The following is a 26,608-nucleotide window of genomic DNA, read 5'->3' as shown; positions in this document are numbered from 1 at the left end:
CCAGTCAGCACAGAATAGTTAAGTAGGGTCACCCTCCAAACATGTTAATAGAGAATTGTCCAATTGGTAATTAGCCTCAAGTACTAGGTTACCTTGCATCTGCTCAGTTGTAGCCCTTTACACCCTAGTCTCTCATTCATATTCTCATTGTTAACTAAACATAGTTGATTGCCATCCTCAAGAACATTTACTTTTTGAAGGGCATATAAACTGATCCTACCACTATGAAGCATCTTTGGTCTAAGAGGGAGATGGAAAAATGACTATCCTTTGCATTAATAAACATGCTGGTCTTATTAACAAAATGATTAAATTATCCAGAAACTATATTTCTCAAACCTTTTTAAACACCAAGGCACAATATCTGGCATATGGTAAGCACTATAAAAATGCTTAATCCCCTCCTTCCTTTCTCAGATGAATAAATATCACCAATAAGTAAAGGTTTCCCCCCATTTCTATAATTATCATTCAACACAGAACTAAAACCAATGATTCATCTGGAACTTTGGTATAGTTTCCTTTCCAAAAAAATCTCAAGCATCTTTTATTTTCAGCAGTCACTCTATTCAATTTATGGTGACAGCCAAGATTTTTTCCCCCTCATTTATCAACACAGTCATTTGATAACAGAGACAATCACAATGCAAAATGATGTATTTTGTTTTCTTGAACGTTGCCCCCCACCCCAAAAAGATAAAAAAAATTTCCTTTCTTTTAAGTTAAACATAAATGTGCAGATCCAATAATTAATGTTGGTTTTTAGATTTTGTGCAATAATTGTTTTTGTTTCTTTTTTATATACAGAATTAATGAGCTAGAAATCTAATAGGGAGGTAAATATATATAATATTTAAAAAAAGTCTACAGCAGTTAGTAAACCAACAAGTATTTATTATATGCCTATTATGTACCATGAACTGTGCTAAGCATTGAGGATACAAGGAAAGGTAAAAAATACTTCCTGCCTTCAAGGTACTCACAATCTACTGAGTTAACAGGTAAACAACTCTGTAAAAACAAGTCATATACTTAAAACAAATAAATCAAATACAAGATAAATTTGATATAATTAACAAAGGAAAGAAACTTGCATTAAGGGGGATGAAGAAAAGTTTTATTGCAGATGAGATTATATCTGTAACTTAAATGAAGGTAGAAGACAGATGAAGAGGGAGAGAGTTCTGGGGATAGGAAACACCTAATAAAATGCTCAGAATCTTTAGCCTTAAACAAGACATTCTGTGTAAGGAATAGACAGAATGTTAGTGTCACTGGATTACAGAGTATTTGGAATATAAGAAGACTGGAAAGGTAGTAAAGGGCTAGGATTTGAAACGCTTTAAAACCAAAAAGAAAATTTTATACTTAATATTAGAGATAATAGGAAGCCTGGGGAGTCTACAGACATGGTCAGACATTCACTAGAGAAAGATCACCAACAGCTGAGTAGAGGCTGACTTGGAATGGTGTGTTACTTGAGGCTAGGAGATCAACTGGCAAACTATTATTGCAATGGTCCAGGATTGAGATGATGAAGGTCTGCACCAGGATAGTTACACAGCAGAGGAAAGAAGTGGGGCACAAATGAGAAATGCTGCAAAGGTAAAAACAACAGAAACTGACTACTGAATGGATATGAGAGTGAGGATTCAGAGATGATACACAGGTTGTGAACCTAGTGAGTGATAGGACTGTAATAACCTCCATAGTAAAAGGGAAAAAAAGAAAGGAAGGAATAGGGAGAAAGAAATCAGTTTAGTTTTGGACATGTTGAGTTTAAGATGTCTATATAAATATTCAGCTTGAGATATCAAAACTTTTCTGATTTAACTGAAAACAAAAGAAATTAAAATAATTTTGTCTTTCCTATGATAATTCTACATTCGTGTAACATGAAAATTATGAATGAAGAATTGTGAAATTAACTTTTACCTACAAGTTGGGTAAAGACACTACGAAAACAAAAACTTAATATAGATATTAATTTATTAATACCTTCTTAGTGTTAAAGTTTTTATTAAAATTGATGACTGTTCCTATTCTATTCATGTTTTGCGTAACATTAAAATACTTGCTAAAACTTTAAAAACCACTAAGTTTTTAGTAGTGCTAATAAAATACACACACATACAGATGGTAAAGAAGTGTTTCACACATAAATAAGTTAAAAAAATACAAACATCTCATAATACAAAAACTATGACCCACAACAGGTCATAATCTATTTCAAGGATATACTCTATGAGTTACCTAAAAAGATGAGACTGAAAAGGAATAGAGGATAAAAAGGACCTGACAATCTAGCAGCAAAGTAATAAGCAAAAAGGAAGTTGTGTCAAACTCCAATAGAAAGGGGATCTGTGGGGTCTGCATAAGAACTTTAAAAAAATATATATATCACACATTAACATTATATATGCTCTATGACTTTTTTATTTAGTTCATTAACTATTTCCCAATTACATTTTGATCTGGTTGGGGTCTGTGTTGCAGGGCTCCTATATGTTTGCTCTAGGCAACTCTTCAAGCCATGAAGTAACAGGATAGGTGCCAATTTGCATTAAAAGAGGAAATCTACTCATCTATAAATTTTCTATATCACTACAATGACAGAGAAAGTTCCTATTCCCTTCCCTTTTATATAATAAAAGAGAAAAAGTATGTCAATAACTCTGGGTAATATATAATTTAATGACTTATTTTTCTTTTAAAATGATAGAAAACTGATAGACAATTTGTACAGAAAGGATTTCTAATAAAGGCCTCATTTCTCAAAGATATAGAGTACTCAATCAAATTTATAAGAATATAAGTCATTTCAGATTAAGACATTAAAGCTCTCTTTAATCATATGAAAAAATGCTCTAATCATTTTTGATCAGAGAAATTAAAATTAAAACAACTCTGAGGTACTACCCCACATCTATCCACAGATTGGCTAATACAGCAGAAAAGGAAAATGATAAATGTTGGAGAGAATGGGGGGAAATCAAATACTAATGCACTGTTGTTGAGTAGTGAATTGATCTAACTATTGTGGAGTACAATTAGGATCTATGCCCAAAGTGCAATAAAACTATGCATATCCTTTGATCCAGCAATACCACTACTAAGTCTGTATCCCAAAGAGATAAAAAAAGGAAAAATGTACAAAAATATTTATAGCATAGTAATGGAACATTATTTTTTATAAGAAATGAGCAAGTGGATTTCAGAAAAACCTGGAAAGATTTACATGAACTGACAATGAGAAAAGTAAGCAGAATCAGCAAAGCACTGTACGTAGTGACAGCAACATCGTGTGATGATCAACTATGAATTAGCTCGTCTCAGCAACACAGTGATCCAACACAGTTCCAATAGATTGGGGTGGAAAATGCTATCCACATTCAGAGAAAAAAAAACACAAAACTATGGAGTCTATACAGATTGAAGCATATTATTTTTATTTTGTCTTTTTTTTATGCTTTCTTCCTCTTTTGTTTCTTCTTTCACAAGTGACTAATGTGGAAATAAGGTTAACATAATTGTACATGTATAACCTATATTAGATTGCTTGCTATACTGGGGAGGGAAAGAGAAATTTTGAAACTCAAAATATTATAAAAAACAAATGTTGAAAACTATCTTTACATGTAATTGGAAAAAAAAATCAAATAGTATTTACATTTTTAAAATGGTATACCTTAAATCTCTGCTCCAAATGATACACACTATGTTGCATTGAATTTTAACATTTGTTTTCAATGTTTGTCAATTTAAAATTATTTTTTGTTTTTGTTCTTTTTTTGGCATTGCATTCGATTTATCTGATGGAAAATTTTACTTACTCTGACGTCAGTGGCATCTCCATGCCTGATAATACTGGCCCATGTGGTTGGCTCACTACTATTTTCAAAATAATGAAAGACTTTTAATACTCGCTCCATTGCCCCAGGAGAACGCTCCATCCCAGTACTGAGGTGTGTCTTTGTACTCGAACTTGGGGCGTGATTCAAGTTTGGGTCAAGGTAAGCAGCTGCCATGGTTTTGCTAGATGCTAGGTATCTGTCATATTCTGCAGAAAGGGGAAATAAGAGAATATATAAATTCTAGGGCATTATGATTAAATTCAATCATTTAATTGAAATTCATGTGCAAGTACATAGATAAAATGTTTTAATTATTTCATTTTCTATTTTAGGTATAAAAAAAGTAAGAAAAGTCAATAGTATTGAGGAGGATAATAAAAATCATCTTGTTTTTAATTTTGAAAATAAATTGTTATAAGGAAATTCTTTTATCTAAATGTTCTATTGATCTTTTTAAAGTATATAGATTTCAGAATAAGAGATTACAATATAGGAATGACTGATTGGCCATAGATAGAATGTCCCTAATATGGATGCTAACAGTAATTTGTCAACATTCAAAAGTATTCAATCAAAAGGACATTAGATTCAATGCGATAAGGGAGGGAAAAGAAAACCTTTCATATTAACTCCAAGCTTAGATATCTTAAAGAGCAATCATGATTCAGGAAGAAGACAGGCAATAATAACTTTCCCCAGAAAATGCAAGAAAGAAGGCAGAAACTAAAATCCATGGCAACAAATAACATGTACACAATTATACAAAGTGTGGGTAAAAAACAAGTTAAACTAAAGATTCTCATTCAAAGAGAGGGCGGAAATGGACTTCACAAATATCACTTAGAACTAGTGGGATAAAACCATGACTAAAATGTGACTGGAGATTTGGAGATTCATTTATCCAAAATGAAAAGGATACTTAGAAATAATAATAAGAAAGATGAAAGATGGGAACAGAATAGTATCAGTTTAAATTTCTTTATGATCTTGATTCAGTCTTGTAGAATATCATTCTTCATCATGTACTCTAAGTTGCAACCAAGCCTACCTATTTGCTATTCATTTCCCATATTCATGTTTTTTTGGGGTTTTTTTTGGCTTTCATAATTTGTACTTTATTTTTATTTTTTATTATTTATATATTTTATAATATTATCCCTTGTATTCATTTTTCCAAATAATCCCCTCCTCCCTCTACTCCCTCCCCCCCATGACAGGCAATCCCATACATTTTACATGTGTTACACCATATTCATGTTTTTGACAAGACCTAATCATAGCATTGCCCAAAATCAAAACTAATTCCCATCTGTCTCCTTAGCTCATATTAGATGCTGTGATGCCCACTAAAAGTCTATTATATAATCTCAAATGGACTTATTCCAAGAAGGTAACCTTTTTTTTTTTTTTTTTTTTTTTTTTTTTTTTTTTTTTTACTCCCTAATAAATGATCTGCTATCCCATGGTCCTCAGAGAAACTCATTCTCTAGTACTCTCGCAGCTGAAATCTCCACTGTGAAAGCTAATCCATTCTCCCCCTTTCCTTATCTATATTCATATAACACAGATATTTTCCCCTTACTATCCCTTCATCAGTCTCACATGAAGAAATGGGTCCTTTCTCCTTATAAAAGTCAATGCCAGCAGATTTCCTCCACTATCATTCTTATATTTTCTCTTCAGTTTTTCACATCTACTGGCTCCTTCCCAGATAAACATACCAATGTCTCCCCCAACCTTAAAAAGGATTTTATTTGATGTTATCATCTTTGATAGTTATAGTTTTTTATAATTCTATTCTTTTATGGATAAGCTTCTTCAGAAAGAAGTTTAGATACTTGAAGTGCTCCACTTCTACTCTCATTCTCTTAAATCTCTGCACTTTAGCTTTCAACATTACTCAACTGAAACCGATCTTTCCAAAGATGTATGAATGATATAACTGCTCATTCTAAAGGCATTGTCTAATCCTCATAATTCTTGTAACATCTGAAACTGTTAATTACTTTCTCCTCCACTCCAGCATATCCTCCATTCAAACTAATGAAGCCGTTTTTTTAAAGTACAAGCCTGACCACAGTACTCATACCCCCAATTCAACAGACTTAGTTGTTCCGCACCACTTCCAAAATCAAATATAAAATCTACTGTTTGACTCTTTGTCAAACAGAAGTCTTCTTATGTGTACTTATATCCACCTCTACCTATTATTGTTGTTCATCCTTCACTGTTTTTGAAGAGAATCAATGACATCACAGAATATGTCTTGACTGGCTTGTGAAGTAAATTTTAAGTGACACAGAGCTACACAAATTTGTCACAACTTTACTCTCTCTTCCAGGGTCATAAAAATCCAGTGACAAAAGTCAAGATGACTGGTGATGGCTTGCAATGACTTTGATGACTGGCCAATAACTTCACAGCATTTCCTTCAGCTGACCTCACGGCTGTTGGAACAGAATGTTTTTATTTGCCCATTCCATAAATGGAAGTCTTCACATGCTTGGAGTGACATCCCCCTAACTCACTGACAAGTTTGAGGTTCATTGGTTACTCTAAACCTGGTTTTAGACCTAAATCACGTCTGTAAAAAATACTTTTACCAGGATGAGACTGATGAACATGCTGCACAGCTTTTTAGAACTACAGATGAGAGTTGGATGACAAGTGGATACCAAAGGTGGATGAGTTGTCCTGAAAAGAGCTTAGCAAGCTCTCACACTGGAGGTGCTAGTTTCTCCTGAAGACCACAATACACCTCCCCAACAGCCACTCCCTCCCCAGCTTCTACATACTGTGCAATCCAGTGACATTGGCTTCTTCACTTGTTCCCTACAAAAAATACTTCATATCTCCCGACTCATGTCTCCAATGCCTAGAATTCTCTCCCCGAAGTTCCAATGAAAATCCCATCTTTCCTGAGCTCCAGTTACACACACACACACACACACACACACACAATTGTCTCCAATTATTTATATTTATACACACACAGACACAAACACACACACACACACACATCTTGTTTGTGCATAGTTGTTTTCTTATTGTTTCTACCATAAGGCTATGAATCCTTGGGATTAGAAACTTTTTTTAACCCTTCTTTCATAGAAAGCTCTTAATAGATACTTAATGCTTTATTTTCAAAAGAGTTCAAAACTTTTCATTATACTTTTGTCTTTTATAAGCATTAAATAAGGTAGTTACTATATGTGATAAAATAATATAGTATTCAAATCTTCCTAGTAAAAAAGGACTCAGAAATTATTTAAAAATATGTCATCTGCTAAAATTATTGGTAGTTTAATTGAGAGATTGGGATAAAAACCAATCTAATAAACCAACCTAGTGTATTATTAAAAGAAAAGAAAGCAAAGATCATCGATGAGAAAGGTTAAACAACATAATATTAATGATGACTATTACTATTTCCAACGTATTATTTTAAAGTTTGTCAGGTAATTAAGGTTAAGCTAATTAAAATTATATAGCATTATTTTAGGCTTTGCCAAATTTATTAATGGCATTATGTCATTTGGCATAATGTCCACAATATATGGGGTGTTAACTGTTATTATCCATATGGATAGAGATGAAAAAAGTGGAGGCTGAGAAAGGGTAAGTGCTTTCTCATAGTCAATCAGATAACAAAAGCTGGGGGAATTAAATTAAACACAAGTGTTATTGGATCGATGTGTAGAATTTCATCCATTATACACTGTCTCAACTGGAAAAAAGGAGCTATGATCACAAAGGGCCAGTACAGTTCATAAGAACAAATCATGCCCAACTCCAAAGGATTCATGATGAAAAACACTAAGTCCAGATAGAGAGATCTGATGAACTTTGAATATAAATTGAATATTTTTAAAATTTTTCTCTATTTTTCTTGTTTTTGGTGTGTGTTTTCTTTTGCAATGTGGCTAACATGGAAATGTTTTTCTCTCTCTCTCTCTCTCTCTCTCTCTCTCTCTCTCTCTCTCTCTCTCTCTCTCTCTCTCTCTCTCTCTCTCTCTCAAGACTTTCATGACTTCTCTCACTCTAGAAAGAAAATGAACTGCTCAGGGTTAAAAGTATTAGTTTAAAGATAGAATTTGAACCCAAGGTCATCTTGACTCAGACCAGTGCTTTACACAAGACACTACATAACAACTAAAAGCGAAAGCAAACTAAAGCTGTAACAAGTTATATAATATGTAAGACTAAGGAAAAGATAGTCTCACTGTACTACTCCTTCATGATAAGAACAAGCATGAGTACTATACTCATTTCTGGATATCCCATTTTAGAGAACATACTGACAAAATGGAGAAAATAAAGGTAGTTAGGGGCTTCTAAATCATGCCAAATGTGGATAAGATGGAGAGAATGAAGATAATTTACTTCAAAAGAAGGGTTTAGGGTTAGTCATAAAAGAAGGATTATGTCTCTTCTAATTATCCCAAGAGAGTAAAATTATGAGTAAAAGTTGAAGAAATACAGTTGTGGTCTATGAACAGAATTATACACAAATAAAATGGACTGCTTTGAGAGCTTTCTCTTCAATAGACTTGTTTAGGTCAGAACTGGATGACCACCTCTTGTGTACACATAGCAGAAATACTTGTTTTGGTTGAATTAGAATAGCTGTGAGAATCCTTCCAGTTCTGAACTTCTGTAACTCTGTGTATAACACCTAGCATTATAATGTGATCTCAACAAAAAATATCAGTATCGAATCTAGTTAACAGTACTTCATAACTTCATTCAACCATGTACTCCATATCTCAGGGCTTCTGAAACTTTTCCCATTTGCAACTCCTTTTTACCTGAGAATTTTTCACATGATTCCAGGTATATAAATTAGATAAACAAATGATATATTTACTATAATTAATCTATAATCTCATAACCCCCACATTCAGTGACAAGATCCTATATGGAGTCACAACTCACAGTTTAAGAAACTGGTCTCTATCCCACTGATTTAAAAAAAAAAAAGAAGAAGAAGAAGCAGTAGCAATCTCTTCTAAATCTTAGGACATGATCCTGATGTGTTATAGCTGGAAAATGTCATAGAGTTTATTTACTGCTGACACAGAAATCAAAAACCTCAGATTATATACAGCATAATATGGTATCAAGGTAGAACTTAAGGACAGCAATAACTGGGCCATTCTGGGAAGTTCAAAAAGACCAAGGAATATTCTTTTCCATTATATGCCATTTGTACATGGGTTTAACTGATGTGTTTGACTGTGGCAATTTTGGATCTGAGAGTCAGAGTAACTATAATATACTCAAAAGTAATACATTAGTTTCTATATTTTTCAGAGGCTAGTCATTCAAATCTATAACCAGAAAACTCAGATGCTAGTCAGATTTAAAAGGAGGATAGACTAGATAACCTTTAAGGAAGGATCATTAAAAGTTGATTGAATTACTGATGAAGTTATTTCCAATCCTCTTAAGAAACAAAACAAAAAAAACCTAATCTTTCTTCTACTCCTGGGCCTCAGACATTTATTAGCTGGATGATCTTTAGCAAATCACTTGACCCTGTATGCCTATTTCCTCATCTTTGAAATGAGACGGAGAAGGAAATAGCAAACCCCTCTGGTATTTTTTGTCAAGAAAACCAACTGGGGTCATGAAGAGTTGGGCATAAATAAGGACCATGATTTGGACCTCTTTAGACCTGCTCAAGTTACAAGAAGATAATTTTTATTAATCTACTTCTTTCCATTACAGTTATATGATGGGGCCACTTTAAAGCTCAAAAACCTTTAGCAGGCTCCTCCTTGTAGACCAATTAAACCCCAGGGTCCAAGTATTGGATCTCCACAGTCTGAAGAGTTAGCTTCCTTAGTATGTTCTCAAATTACAATTCCTCCTCCAACCCAGACTTTTGCCAAACTGAATATTAAACTGCACCTTTTCCAAATATACCTCATATTAACATGTCACTTCTATGCCTTAGCTCACATGTTATTTAGTCAAAAAGTGTTGTGATGGGGGAGCCTTAGAAAACACAGACTCATACAGATAAGGATATTGAGCCCTAGAGGAGTAATGTGTTTTGCTCAAGACTCAAGTTAAAGAACAGTTAGGACAGGAATCCAGGGGCTTCTGGCATAACATAGTGTTGTTCTCACTTTATTGGATTGCTTCTACCTGGAATGATTTTTCAAATCCCCCATATTCTGGCTATTAATATTTCTCATATGAGGACTTAAATGTCACTTATTTCATTTAAGCATTCTCAGATTTCCACACTAATGGCCTCACCTCACAACCCCCAAACAAATTAGATTTTCCATAGCTTTTATTTCATAGCACTTTATTCCTATGTTATTGTGAACTTATGTTCAAATGTATTATAACAGAAATTTATTGTATATTTCTTCTCTGTATTAATTTTTATCTTTATCTCTGTTAATCTTTGTTTCCCTTGGCACCTTATCACAGTGAATAGCACAGAGTAGACACTTAACAAATGTGTTGAATGAATTAAGGTACCACCTACTCAATGGACTTAACTTTAAATCACTAAAGAAAAATATGTATTCAAAGGTGTGTGTTTCTAATCAGACTAAATTTTCTCCTTTATTACTAAACACGGGCAGAATAGAATAAACTTGAGTTGTTCTTATTTTGCTACTTTTATGTTAATCTATTTGCATTTCAATGTTTTAAATGAGTATGGCTGAAGTTTATCTTTTTGTGCATCACTTCTCCAGTAAACATTACAAAGAATACAGGGATAACCTTCCCTGAGAAGAATAATTTTAAAACCTACTCAAGATAATGTTACAAAGCTGTAGTTTTGACTGAGTGAACAATAAAAAAGTAAGTCACTTTTTTAAGGGTATATAATCTTCAAGCAATTTAGAAGTCAAATCATTTAAATAATAGATGAGAACATGACAATAGGGCTCTAAAAATCAAATCCAGTGTCAAAAATATACTGTTACAGTAATTGCAATATAAAACATGAATATATATTTACATACATATGCACACAGGTCCAAATAAACATTTACAAGAAAATAAAGCTGCCAAGGAAAGCTAACAATTTTATCTACCACATTCCAAGCATGAAAACAAAAACCAATTCTTCTATCTTGTCATAATGACGAAACATGTAATTTGTGGGGTACTATCTAACTATTTCCAGGACAGCAGGTGGTAATCAATTTAAAAGCCTTCAGCTGTAGAGAACATCCTTACAAACTACAATATAGCTCATTACTATCCACACCTGTTTATCAAAATTTTTATAAAGCACAGCCCAAAATAACCCATTCAAATTCAGAGAAGCATAGAAGATAACTTACTCCCACCTGCCTCAAAATGCTAGCTTGAAAGCCTTATATCAGTGTATATTTTAACAAAGCCTTATAATGAAAGACTTCACTTAATGTTTCAATTGGCAACCAGAAATTCAACAGCTTTTAATTAGTATTTGTTTAAAGATGTAAATGAGGTAAGGAAAAAAAATACAGAAACTAATTTAAAAGGGGAGGGGGGAGAAAGACACAGGAACTCTTTTCTTAGGAATACCAAGGATTTTCTTTTCTTTTCTTTTTTTGGACAAAACTATTGGCTTAATGACTCCAATGTCTATCCCAAAAAAAGCATAATTATCTTCTTTGTGGAAATAAAATTTCTGATAATTATTAAACAGGGGACATCTCCCTCTGTTTCCTATTTTATTTTTTAAATCTTTTGGGGAGACAGACTGTCAGTGGAGCAGACAAGTTAAGTCTAGTACAATTTTCATGACTCCCACACCAAGAAATGTCATTACTAATCTTGAACTCTCTCAAAAGCTCATTTTCAGCAATCTACTCCATATCATACAGGTATACTATGGATATCTCAAATTAATTGGTTTTTGTTACACTTTTCTCTCAATCTCTTAAATTTGTCTGAAAACTTCTTCGTCTCCTGAGATAGTTCATCTTCCATATCACATCTCCAAATTGTAGGCATAGCTGAAGGCTGCCTTGGACTGTCTTCTATTTTCTCCAAATACTCTCTCACATGATAGTTTCATTAGTTCCCATGCATCAATTGTCATGTCTAGGAAGATTATTCCCAAATCCATGTATCTAGCCCTTCTCTCCTGAACTCTAATTCAATACAGAGTCCAACTGCCTGTTAGATGTTTCAAACCGTATGTTTTTTTAGGCATACCAAACTAAATCTTTCAAAATTAAAATTACTTTCTTTCTCTCTTAAACCCTCCCCCACTCCAAACTTTCCTGTTAAAATAGCATGCTTTTGTTGGGGGAGTTGGGAAATGATCCAACCATTCTGGAGAGCAATTTGGAACTATGCCCAATGAGTAATAAAACTGGGCATACCCTTAGACTCAGCAGAAGCACTACTAGGCCTGTATTACAAAGAAATCATAAAGAAGGAAAAAGGACCCACGTGCACAAAAAATGCTTGCAGCAGCCTTTTGTGGTTGCAAAGAATTGGAAAATGAGTAGATACCCATCAATTGGGGAATGGCTAAATAAGTTGTGCCATATGAAGGTAATGGAATATTATTGTTCTATAAAAAATGATGAACAAGCTGATTTTAGAACAGCCTGGAAAGATTTACTCGAACTGATGGCGAATGAAACAAGAAGAACCAGGAATACAATGTACACAATAACAGCAAGAATATATGATGACCAACTATGAAAGACTTGGTCCTTTCTCAGCAGTTCAATGATCCAAAACACTCTCAATAGACTTTGGATAGAAAATGCCACTATGGAGATTGAATGTAAATCAACATATGCTATGGTCCCTTCTTTTTCCTGTATCTTTTTTTTCCTCTTCCATGGTTTTCCCCTTTTTTTCTGATTTCTCTCTCCCAACATGATTCATAAATAAACGTGGAAAAAAAATGAAATAGCATGCTTTCAGTCATTCAAGTTCACAACCTCCTATGACAAGGGAGACTCCAAACTCTTTCTCTAAAACTTCTTCAAGGAGAAAGTCTCCTTGAATCCTGCCTTTATAAAGGACCCCACCCTAGGGAAACAGGAGAAACAGCTTCATTCTGTTATATTAAGAAAGGGGCACCACCCCCAGTGATAACACTCACTACTGATTAAGTTTCCCATTGAATTAAAGATCAGTACTCATTCAATTCTAAGATGCTCTATTCAAATTCCAGCTCAAGCTACACCAGCCCCCATCAAGAAGAAACCCCAACTTGTAGCCAAGGCCTCAATTACAAAATGAGCCAACTTGGAGCTCAATCCTTGCAGAGGACCTAATATGCCATTCCTGGCATAGCAGACTCTACCTGCTGGAATGATATTCTCTTTCAGTGCTACCCTCTCTTAACTCTCTCACCTAAGGCTTTTGGTAAGATTTATCTCCTAGGAACTTTACTTCTCTGTCAGGCCTTGCCACTAAGGAATTCAGCCTTTCTATTCATGCATAGCAAAGGCTGACTTCCCAATGCCAATAATGAACTTGTTTTATCAGTCTAGCTTTTTGGATTCATAAATTCCAGAAGAGGGTTCCCTCATTGTCTGCACCAAATCCTAGGGGGATTTAGGGGAGCCAAATCTCTTCATTTGGTTCCCCGAACTTGACACTAACCTCATCATTTAACTTTCTGACCACCAGGAACCCTAATCTCATCATTTGGTTCCCTCACTGGGAACTCTGAAATCTAGACATCATCACCTGAACTCCTCAGCCTCCTTCATTACAAATACCTAATAAAATAGGCATCATTTCATTCAACTCTCCATATATTTTTAACATCAATCCCATTTTCACTAGTGATTCAGATGGTCACATTCCCTAATTCAGGGGCTTAGCACCCAGAGGGTGTTAAAGGTCAGTGAAAAAGAAACAAAAAAATTGATTTCTGTGAAGAATCAAGTCATAGGAAAACTATGTGGAAATTTTTATTTTTTATTTTGAGGAGAAAAAGCAAAAGTAAATGTTAAGAAAACATGCACTATTAGTGCATCAAAATAATTAAATCAGGAAGAATTCCCACAATTTTTATTTAATAGAAAGATTCAGTTCCATATTTATGTAATCAGATGTATCAAACAAGAAGATGATTCTAAATTATTGAATTAAAACACTAAACTATGAAAGAGAAGAAAATATTCTTCCTTATCAGTTTTTTGTTGATTTCAACATCAAAGACTGTGGCCACACTATTATAAGGGTATTATAAGTTTGTAGTTTACATTTCTTTTGTGAGATAGAAAAATGTTGAGATAAAACATCACTTATCAATTTTATTATGATGTAAGATATAAATTATTCAGTATGAACAGAGATATCACCTTCGTATGTGTGTCTACAATACTCTAATGCATTAATATATTTCCTTAAATGATGAAATTGTAACATACTCTTATCTGCCTATCTTTTGTGTGACCCCCATTTACATGTTCCCTAAATTCTCAAAAAGGAATACAAACAATAAGCCTGAGGTTTTTCTTAGTTTCTCTTGACATCACCATAATAGCAATGGAGCATGTGAACTATCTTTTTGTCAGTTGTTATCATGCTATTTAAGTATGACTAGCCTATCTTTTTCTATTGTGTAATTCTCTAATAACATTAGCTTTACATAGCAATTATGTAGTTCCTTCTCTGAAATGTGTGGAAGCTTGCTCATGCCTACCTTAGTACTTTTCCATATTTCTTTGGGTGATACTCAACTTCATTCTTTAAAGACCATACAATGTTCCATGAACTTCAGCTAGTATCAACAGAATAACATTGGTATTTTTTTTAAAAAAATGAACATTGACTACATTATCTATTATGGATAGATTAGGAGTCATTTAAAGAGGTCTACAACTCCCCTTTGGCAATCTAACCCATTCTGCTGTTCAATTCTGGTCCAGACTCATTGTCTATAGATCACTGAAATATGGAAAAGATCATTTTCTCATCACGCCAATGAACTCCTATCATGAAGAGAACTATTCTTGGTGAAAGGGAAAGCAAATGATGGACACCAGTACCTGAAAATCTTGTGGATTATCTTTATCATGTCCAAAGGCAGACTCATAACTTCCATCTCCTCTATCCATTCCTCTAACAAACTTTCCTGTTTCTAACAATGTGCCATAATCATTTTTTGGATACTCAAGTTCATAATCTTATACTAATGCTTGATTTTTCCTAAACCCTCACCCTCAACATCCAACAATTGTCAAGTTTTGTTAGTTCTATTCACTCATAGTCTTTTACCTAACTAAAACCCTCATCAACTTGGGCCTAGTGTAATGAAAAAATGACCTAGTTGATGCCCTTCTGTGAAATTCTTTTGATTTCTTTCTTTTCACCTCCCACACAGCTACTAATTGACATTCTCAAAACACAAATATGCTCGTCATTCTCTTTCTCAAAAATCTTCATTGACTTCTGATTGCCTCTAGGATGAAATTAAAAATCCTTGGTCTAGCATTTAAAGCTTTTCAAAAGCTAACTCCCATCTATTCTCTTATAAATCCTAAGATTCCAAACTAATAGGGCAAAAACTCATTATTTGACAAAAATTGAGGGAAAACAATAAATTTTGATTACATAAAATTTAAAAGTTTTTTCACAACCAAACTCACTCAACTAAAATTAGAAGACATAGGGAAAGTGGGGGAGGAAGGGGTTTGCAGCATGTTCTTCTGATAAAAATCTAATTTCTAAGATAAATAGTGAACTAATTCATATTTATAAAAAACATTCTCCAATTGATAAATGGCCAAAGAATACGAATAGACAATTTTCAGAGGAAGAAATCCAAGCTATTAACAGTTTTTAAAACCCTCAAAGTCACTAATAAGAGAAATAATTAAAACAACCATGAAATATACTTCATACCCATTATATTAGCAAAGGGGACCAAAAAAGTGAAAATGACAAATGCTAAAGGTGTTAAGAGAAAAGAGGCATAGTAAGGCACTACTGGTTGTTATGAACTATGTTCATAAAGCTATTAACTGTGCATAGTCTACAACCTATATATTAATTACTAGGTTTTCCTCCCCCAAAGGGATAATAAAAAGTGAAAAAGGATAAAAATAAACAAAAATATGTATAGCAGCAAAGAATTGGAAATTGAAGTGGTATCCATCAAATGAAGAATGACTGAATATTACTGTGCTTTTCAAAATAATAAAGGGGATGTTTCAAAGAAATCTGGGAAGACTTGTACTAAATAATGCAATGAGCAGTGAAAACCAGAAGAACAATTTACACAATAACAATACAGTTAAACAACAACAAAAACACCTTTAAAATGTTTATTAGGAAATGCTGGGTTTTGGTTTGGGGGGCGGGGAGAGAAGGGAAGGAAATATGACCAAAATAAGAATTTCTTTTTCTTGACCATACATGTTTCTAACTGGTTTTAATTTTTCTTGTTTTTTCAGTGGGGTACCAGTCAGGGGAGAATTAGGACTAAAAGTAAAATAAAATAAAACTGAAAAAACCCCAAAATATATCAAATAGAAAACTTAAACAACTCAATCTCAGAAAGCCTGAACCAAGCATATATGAACTCCCAAGGGGGGGAGGGGAATCTGAGGACTAAATAAATTTATAAACAAATTTCATTTAAAAAAAAAATCAAAACTGAGATACTAACATATTGTTGGTAAAATTGTGAACTGATCCAACAATTCTGGAGAGAGAATAATTCTGGAACAATGCCCAAAAGTCTATAAAACTGTACATAATCTTTGATCCATAAGTGTCTCTGATGGATCTGTATCCTAAAGAGAAGGAAAAAGAACCTCCAGTACAAAAATGTTTGTAGCAGCAATTTTTGTAATGATAAGGAATTGGAAACGCTTGGGTGCCCATCATGGGAATGGCAGAATAAGTTATAGTATATGAATATAATGGAATACTATTGTTCCATAATAAATCATGATTAGCAAGCTGATTTCAGAAAGTTCTGGAGAGACTTATATGAACTGATGCTAAGTGAAATGAGTAGAACCAAAAGAGTAATGTACATAGCAACAAGATTATGATCAAGTGGATGGACTTAGCTCTTTTCAACAATGAGATAATTCAGAGCAATTCCAAAAGACTTATGAAGAGAGAGCAAATCTGCATCTAGATAGGGGACTATGAGGTCTAAATTTGGATCACAAGATAGTATTTTCAGCTTTTTTGTTGTTTGTTTGCTTTTTTTTTTTCCCTCATTTTTCTTCCCTTTTGATCTGATTTTCACATGTGATAAACTTGGAAACTAGAAATTGTACATTATCTAGGGGAGGGGGGGAAGGAGAACATTTTGGAATACAAGATTTTACAAGGGTGAATGCTGAAAACTACACTGGCATGTATTTTGAAAAGTAAAAAGCAATTATTATTTAAAATTAAAATAAGTTTTAAAAAATTCCAACCAATTCCAGATTTCACAAATGCTTACAAAAATAGCCAAAAAGGGAAAAAGAAAAAAAAGAAAGAAAGAAAAAATACCCTACCATATTTTCTATGACATAAATATTGTTTTTGACATAGGGACAGTAAAAACATAGAAAGAAATTTATGATCAAAACACCTAATAAACACTGATGCCAATCCTCACAGTAATTCTTTTTTTTTTTAATTATAGTTTTTATTTACCAGATATATGTATGGGTAATTTTACAGCATTGACAGTTGCCAAATCTTTTGTTCCAATTTTTCCCCTCCTTCCCGCCCCCCCATGGCACGTTGACCAATATATGTTAAATATGTTAAAGTATAAATCAAATACAATATATGTATACATTTCCAAACAGTTGTTTTGCTGTACAAATAGAAACAGACTTTGAGAGAGCCTCACAATAATTCTTTAAGGTAAGTGCTATTATTTGTCCCCATTTTACAAAGGAGTAAACTAAGACAAACAGAAGTTATGAGTGGATTCCAAGCCCAGTGCTCTATCCACTGGGCATTTTATCAAAAAGTGGCAGGTTATTATGCAAAAAGCACAAGACTTAGAATAATAAAACACTTTCTATTCATATGACTTTCAATAAAGCCATTATCTCTGGGCCTTGCCTACAAAGGTTGGGGTAGGAAAGCTATTAATCCTATATAAGATAAGGGCCAGCTACAGTTAAAATTAGGCTGTATCAGTGTTACAGAATACTATTATAATGTAAGAAATGGTGGAAGAGAGTTTCAAAGAAACCTAGAAAAGATTTATATGAAGTGATACAAAGCCATGAGAGCAGAACTAGAAGAAAAATATGAAATGGCAGTGATAACTTAATGTTCCCAGACCTCTAGGTCCCACAATGATTTTCCTAAAGTGCAGGTTCAACTGATATAAATCCAAAACCAGCTTATTCTCAGGAATTGCTAAAAGAACACCATCCTGTTCCTATTAATCTTTTAATTAGGTCTCTCAGATTATCATGATAATGTAGAATGATGTGAAGTCAGGAATCTATTCCTAATCCATCAGTCCTCGACCTCTGAGACTGTCTTAGCATATTTGAGACAACCTTGTAGTAAATTCAGTTTTCCAAGACTGTCTTTAAGGCAGTCTCAACATTTTAATACTCCCTAGATCCTGCCTTTATTTTTCCCTCCTCCCACTAGAGCTATTAAAAGTCATATATCCCCAAAAGAAATGTGGTTCAATCACCTATGACTGTGCCATGCTTAGTTGTGGTTGGCTTGAGCCCATGAGCTATTTCACATAAATAAATGGCAAACCTTTGTAACCTGTGATGAATGTCTCTGTCATGATTGTTCCACATTACAAATTGAAACTATACTTTTTTTTTTTTTTTTTGGCTGAGGCAATTGGGGTTAAGTGACTTGCTTAAGGGTCACACAGCCAGGAAGTGTTAAATATCTGAGGCCAGATTTGAACTCCAGTGCTCCTGACTTCAGGGCTGGGGCTCTATCCATTGCACCACCTGGCTGCCCCTAAAACAATACTATTTTTATAATATTTTTTTTTACAATTATACTCTCCCAAATCTACTTCATATTTCTATTTCATATGACCACATCACAATCACAGCCAATAAACTCCAGTGGCTCTCTGTTACCTCCACAATCAAATACAAAATGTTCTGTTTAGTGTTTAATACTGATGAGGATTGAGGTCCCTTTAAGATTCCTTTCTGATTTCCCAACCCCCATGGCTGACCTTGATTCACAAATCCTGGTCAAAAAGCACCCTTTCGAATATCTGGGCCCAGCCCCCACTATCTCCTCAGGTTTCCCCAACCCCCCACAGTTCCTTCCTTATCTGAAAAGCCCACCAGAACTTGGGGCACTGCCCACAAGCTCCTTTTAGGTATAAAAGAGCCAAGCTGGAGCTCTCTTTGCAGGAGCCCTTCCCCCAACAACATGGTATCCTTCAGGCTATGTAAGGGTTCCTGCCCACCCAGCAGCCACCTCTGGCCCTGGCGTCTTTCTAGCTGAGCTTTACTTCCAAATTCCTACAATAAACCTTTTACTTATCTATCTAGGTTTTCGGGCCTGTAAATTCATTTACAGGGGACACTGTGCCTCATGGGATTATTTTATTATCTATGTGCCGAGAAATGGGGTTCCCCCTTTCCTATCTCTCATCAAAACCTTTTATAACTTATTCCCTCCATCTCCAATTCCCACTAACCACATACTAATCATAGATTTAGTGACATTGGCCTCCTTACTGGTCCAACAATAAGATACTCCATCTCTTCATTGAGAGATTTCCTGAGCTTGGAAAGTTTTCCCTCTTCGTCTATTGGCTTCCTTCAAGTCCCAATTGAAATCCTATCTTCTACAGAAAGCTTTTACCAGTCCCTCTGAATTTTAATGCATTCTTTCTTCAAACCACTTCCTATTTATCCTATACTTAGCTTGTTTGTAGATATTTGTTTACTTGCTGTTTCTCCATTAGACTGTGCCAAAGAGGGCAATAGCACTCCAGTCATTAGCAGAGTGGCCTGCATAAAACAAGTGCTCATTATATGCTTACTGACTGAATAATCAGTCTCCAGAACTCTATTCTGAGAAACCAGCGAGTGAGAACCCCATCTTCAGCTAGAAATGATGTTAGATCTCAGTTTTCAGAAATCTCCACTGGGGTTAAGGACTGTAATCTAAAGTCCAAGCAAAGAGAAGGGTTGCCAAGATCCCTATGAAGGAGGTTGTTTGGGGGATCTGAGGTTATATTTAACCCAACACAATTTTCAGACAACAGATCCCACCAGACTAATGAAGTCACAAACCCATCCTTAACAGACCTTACATGTCAAAAGTAGAGGTTTGAAAGTCCAGTCTATAAAGGACTATTACAGGATGGACTGGGAGAGGCCAATATATATTAGCCAGCATCCTCTTTTATGGCTGCATTAGTTTGGTCTGTATATACACATAGTACAAGCAGACATTATTCCACAATAGGAATAAACTTAAATATAACTGACTTTCCCATTATTTTAGCATAAACTAAATTCTAATTCTGCACTAAAATTCTCTTCTCCAAACCAGTGAAGATATTTCTGATTTAGTTTCAATAATTAATAAAACAGCGGGGCCCCACAATCACTTGTATGACTCGTTCCTATATCATTTTTGAAACTTTTAAGGAACTTAGTCATATAATTATATCTTTCTATTAAGGTATATGTATGTGTGTATACATATATATAATATATGATATGGTATGATAATATGTTATATATTCATATATATGTATATAGATATATAAAATATCATGTTGACAACTAGATCAAATATTCATTTATCAAATGATTACATATTTTCAGATGAAAAACAGCAAATTCTTACATACTTGTTACCTGCTCTGAATACAGAAATTTACTGTCAGAGAGAAAAGGCAGGGACATGATTATAACAGAAAGCATCTTTAGTACTGTTTGATTTCTGGTATGAATCATAAGCATCCTCCACACCTGAATCGAATCTCAGTTATAATCCCAAGAGATTTTATCTTAAATAGAAAGTCTCACAAATCTTCACAAGTAGCAAATAATCATAGCTTTAAGTAATTTCAGCTGTCAGGAATCATATATAATAATAAGAGATTCATCACTGAAAATTTCACAGCTTATCTTGGTATCTAAAAAGATGGTTTTAAGTAAAACCTCGCATAAATGATCTTCATTTAAAATGATCACTAACCAACCAAAGATCTGGAATACAACCAATTGAATTGGTCTTATCCCAGGAACAAATTTTACCAGGTCTCACATGAGATTTCATTTAACATCTTTCATTTATTGCCCTTTGTTCTCTTTCTTGAGTTTAAACCTATCTTGCTGGTGGTTTTCTTTTTAAAAAGAAGTTGTCATTTGAAATCATTTCTGTGTAATAAGCTTATAGATACCCAATATGTCCATTTCCTGTGTGGGAACTATATAAGTCAAATAAGCTTCCCCCCCCCCCCAAGGCTATTAGATTTGCTCACAAATTGATTTCAAAAAACCTTGCAAGTTTATAAAAAAATTTCAATGGGGACCCCAGAGCAGGGGCTGAGTCTGCTTCTACTGCCTGTCCAACCCCCTTTACCCTTAAAGTTCCTATGTGCTATGCTCTTTGACCATCACTATCCCCTATCTTGCAAAACTAACTCTGCTGCACACCCCAACTTCAATTGCTCCAAATAAGCAAAATAATTCAGACAAGGTGTTCACCTCATCCTTTTTCCACATAAAGTAATTATCAATTTTGAGTTCTAATATTATGACAATTACTCCAAATAACTTAATGAACCATCTCATAATTTTTATAAGTAATAGCCAAAATAGTCTTAGCTGTAAATTTCTCTTAACTCACTTGCAAAGGTGGAAATACCCAAATCCCTAATTCACATTCAAACTTTTAACCTTCTTTTAATTGTTCAGTTCTAAGAACATGCAAGTTACTGGATGACTAGTCAAATCCAGGTTCTACAATCTTTAGAAAGAACCCATTATTTATCAACCCAGATGGAAGGGTTTCTTTCCCCAAACTACTGCAGCTTTAGAAATTCTCAGGGAGAATTTTGGCTTTCCCTCCTATTCCCTTAAAGGAGTTTTCCTGTTAGAGAATAAGACAATTCTTAAAATTCAGAATATAATCTATCACAAAAATGGATAATCCTCATGTAATTTACAGGAAAGTTTCCAATTTTAACACACACACACACACACACACACACACAATGTGAAAAGGTATCAGATTCCCTAAATTCTAACTAGATGTGCCATTCAAACTTAATTCCCTTTTGGTTGTTTCCCCATACAAACCTTTTCTCTTTTCATGAGCCAGGAAAGGATTAAGTGCCCATTTTTATTTCAAGATGAAGGCCTTTTCACCTTGGAATTTTCACTAACACAACTCCAGAAACCTGGCTCCTAGTAATACAAATACAGGCTACTTATTGCTGCAATGTTTAATGTGACAGCATATTGCTTTCCCAAAAGTTTCCAAAGTCTCAAATCCTTTTCTGTCCATAAAGCATGGACTGTTGTCATCTTTTTTTCTCTTCTTTTCAGAAACCAGTGGGTCACCCATATATTGTAGTAGAACAATTCCTTGGGGAGGAAAAAAAAAACTTTTCTTATACTTGCTTTAATACCTGACCAAATAAATTAAGGGATTTTCTCATTCAAAAGCAAATAAATCTTTACTTTCCTTTGAAAAGTAGGTAAGAAGATCCATAAGGTGTCCTTCAAATCAACACAGTTTGGGAGTAGGGGTATAACTGGATGTCTTAAAAAAACCATCTTTTTAAAGTATCAATGACTTTTTGGAGTCCCCTCAATCCCTTAAAGGGAAGGAGGTATTATTTTAAACACATTATCTCCCCTCCTTTTCCAAGTGTTACTTTTAGTGGGGGAATTTTCATTTCATCCCTATTCTCTTCCCTTACCCAGACAATTAGATTTATTTGCTTCTCATCTTTTTTCTATAAGGACAGCTACAGTCACCATAATTTGTTGGTTCTTCACTTTTAGTTCTATACCAGATTGTATAAGTAAATCCATTCCTAACAAATTACTTTCTGCCTTAAGAATATAGTTTCTCTTTTACTTGTTCATTACACAATCTGAGTATAATTATTTCAAATATGGAGACTGTGAACCTTTTTCCTCTGACTCTTAAATTTTGATTAGAAAATTTTACTCCTTATGGTATACATTCAGAGAAGATCTGGCAACGCTAGTTTCTTTTAAGAACATAATTTCCTCCTCTTGCAGTTCCATCTTCAAATTTTTCAAAAGCGAGGCAGTTAAGTGGCACAATGATATAGAACACCAGCTCTGAAGTCAGGAGGACCTGAGGTCAAATTTGGCCTCAGACACTTAATACTTCCTAGTTGTATGACCACGAGCAAGTCACTTAGCCCCAATTGCCTCAGCCAAAAAAATGAAAAGAAAAGAAAGAAGTATATACTAGAATATGACAAAAAATGTCCTATAAATGGGTTATTTTAAGTTGTAATCAAAAAGTTCACAATAACATTGTACATGTTATATGTCAAATTTTTCTAGAATTAATATTACCTTGTTAATTCAGGTAACCCAAAAAGAAAGAGTAAAATAACTGAAACAAATTGCATTTTTAGAAAGTAACAAAACTCAATAAAATGATAGAAATGTAATTCTCATTTAAAATAATTACAGAGGGATGGGAATGTTGGGGAGGGAGGGAGGAAGAGAGAGAGAAAATGAAAATGTAGGTATAGAAGTCAATCTAGAAGTCAGTGAAAACACTCAAAAGTTATATAAACATAATTTAAAAACATTCTTGAAAGAAATAAAGGCAAATAATAGGGAGACTGAGTATGGCTGGTTTGCACTTATACAGTAAAAAATGAAGACATTAGCTATATTGTTTTATAGAATTATGCTCTAATAATCAAACAACAAAATCCTTTATTGGCTCTATTTTAAAAAATTCATTTGGAGAAGCAATGATCTATAACAGCAAGAAAAACAATAGGAAAAAAATGCAGGCCTCAAATTATCCTGTAAAGTAATAATCTTCAAAAATACTTAGTAGTTAAAAACTAGAAAAGTAAATCAGATGAATAGGATAAAGAAAAAAATCAGAAATAGATGAACCCAGTAATACAACAACACACATTAATTTGGGGAAATTTGACTAGAAGCTAATACAACTAGCAAACAGTTTGGTAAAAATTAGTTTCAAAACAGTTTATAATACATTACAATAATAAGCCCAAACAAGGTATATGACCTGAATACTAGAGGTTCTAACCCTTCCCCACTCTACCCCCCACCAAAAACAAACACAAAAACCAGAAGAAAATCACCTCAGGTACCTTATCTAGTTAAAACAAAGAGAAATGTTCTTAACCAATCAACAGAGATTATCATATAAAATAATAACACGCATTTTGATAACATGAAATAAAAAAGGTTTTGTATTAACAAAATCCGTACAGCTAGGATAAGAGAAGCTGTCAATTTCGACCAAAGTCTTTATATTTAAAAACTCTGTCAAGGGTGTGTGTGTGTGTGTGTGTGTGTGTGTGTGTGTGTGTGTGTGTGTGTGTATGAAAGAGAGAGATAGAGATTGATTTTATTTCAAAAACCATGTAGCCTTAAGCTATTATCTTAAAACTGCACCAAGACTTTAGTAATACACACACACACACACACACACACACACACACACACACACACACACTCTTTTACATACACACACATGGAGGGATAAGCATTTATATAGCGCCTACTCTGAACCATATACTGGTGCTTAGTACTTTAGAAATATTATTTAATACTTCCAACAATCCTGGGAAGCAGGTGCTATCATTATCTCTATTTTACAGTTGAGGAAAGTGAGGGAGACAACGGTTAAATAACTTGAAATAACTAGTTAACACTAGTAAGTGTCTGAGGTTGGATTTGAACTCAGGTTTTTTGACTCCACACCCAAAGTTCTAGTTGAACTCTGGCATGATACCTGATTGCCTACAACAGACATCTATAAACACACATGTAAAGATATATAAGAAAAATCAAGAGCAATTCCACATGGAAAAATGATCAAAGGACATAAACAGTTTTTGCAAGAAGAATGGCAAAAACAAACAACTGCGTGAAAAGTTGTGCCAAATCAGCAATAAATAGTAACATAAATGTTTAGGGAGTTGTGGAAAGACAGGCACCTTGTCCTGTTGGTGAAGCTGTGAACTGGTTCAACCATTCTGGAAAAGAACTGGAAATGATATTAAGAAAGTGAACAAAATGACCCAGTTCCTACTAATAGACATATATCCCAAAGGAGGCAAAAGATAGAAAGGAAGATCCCATTACAGATTAAGATATTTATTTCTTTTTGTTATATGTAATATGTAGAAAGCAAAGTAGATGTGTATTATCTAGGTAAATTGAGTATGTGAACACAATGGACTAATTATTTACTATACTATAACTGAGGATGACTATGAAGGACTCAGACAAGCATGGGAAAAGTCTTATAAGAACACTTAAATGAGTATACTTCAGCATATAGAATGTTATAAGCAGAAGGAGGCAAATAATGAATACAATGACAATTAATTTAAATGAAAAGCATAGTTGTACAATTATATAAAGAATAATAATTACATAAAAAAATTAGTAATGACTAAATTTGGCACCAAAGACAAAATGTCCTTCCTTTCTTTATAGAAGTAAAATAATATAACTAGGAAACACTGTACATACTGTCAGATGAGATATTAATTTTACTAATCTTCTTTTCTTCTCTTTTTAATTTGATAGGGTATGCCTCTGTGTTGAAGGTGTTGAGTAGTGGAGCAAGAAATCAAGGTGATATTAAAAACAAATGATAATAATTTAAAAAAGCATTTTAGAAAAGCGAAATGACCTCAATAAATGGAAGCTAAAATTCTGAATAAGAGAAAAAAGTTACTGAATAATGTTCCCAGAGAAAAGATGATAAAACATATTTGGTAGAGAAATTAATTTATTTTCAGGTACCATTCTAAGGTTAAAAAAAAAAAAAAGTTATCAAACAGAAGGTAGAATATCTGAAGAATATTGCCCTTTGCAGTTTCATGACAGTACAATATCCTCACTTTAGGAAAGAGAAATTAAATGGCTGGTATCAGGGTATATACTGAATGTTATGAAAATTATAATTTTATCTGCGTCAACAAACTATTAAGTGTCTATTACATTCAAGGCTTTGTTTCATGATTGCTTTAAATCAGTAAAATATTTGATCTCTTGGTGATGTCCAGTTAAGTATTGTCAATGGTGAAATTTGCCTATAGGCAGCTTCTTTTTAATGATGAAATACTTCCACCTGCAGCATAACCTTGTCCCAACCAATGTTATTTCACAATGTTGCTAATTATAACAACATTCCAGTAGGCATGAAAAACTACTGAGACAAAATTCACTTTCTATTCAACTAGACCTCCCTTTCTACCCATTTCAAAACAACAACAAAACAAACCGATGCTGCCCTACAAGAGATGGATGGGAGATGAACCATAAAATGGGGCAGGTATTATCCATATATAGCAGTCAAAGGTTAATGCCAGAAACACAAATACAGTCTTCAATAATTCGTTAATTGAACACAGAATAAGTTTAAGGAAAAAGTGTAAAAGGGTAAGAATGGATGTTCTCTACAAAGGTTCAAAAGAACAAAATGAAAGATGAATAGTTCTTCTAATGAGAGTTGATTTCTCAAGAAGTAACCTCAAGTAATATCACTTGGCATTAGTCAAGCTGAAAGCCACAAAGCCATGAATTGAAACATAGGTGACCCAACAAACTTAGACAAGGCTT

The 26,608-nt window shown here is 33.9% G+C and overlaps 1 protein-coding gene across 11 annotated transcripts in view; it reads right to left on the bottom strand.

Moving 5' to 3' along the window:
• The window catches only part of PTK2 (protein tyrosine kinase 2), a 380,904-nt gene that overhangs the window by 246,333 nt on the left and 107,963 nt on the right, over window positions 1-26,608 (bottom strand). For 10 of the 11 annotated variants that reach the window (XM_074264715.1, XM_074264671.1, XM_074264680.1 and 7 more), the window contains one exon: window positions 3,834-4,060. The exons of the other annotated variant lie outside the window; for it this stretch is intronic. In XM_074264715.1, the coding sequence (XP_074120816.1) occupies window positions 3,834-4,060 (227 nt within the window). The remainder of the gene's footprint in view (window positions 1-3,833; window positions 4,061-26,608) is intronic. 11 annotated transcript variants of the gene reach the window in all.

Source organism: Sminthopsis crassicaudata, chromosome 1, assembly GCF_048593235.1.
Source record: "Sminthopsis crassicaudata isolate SCR6 chromosome 1, ASM4859323v1, whole genome shotgun sequence".
Taxonomy (NCBI): Eukaryota; Metazoa; Chordata; class Mammalia; order Dasyuromorphia; family Dasyuridae; genus Sminthopsis; species Sminthopsis crassicaudata.
Note: the sequence above shows the minus strand (reverse complement) of the source record. Positions and strands in the feature narration are given on the sequence as shown.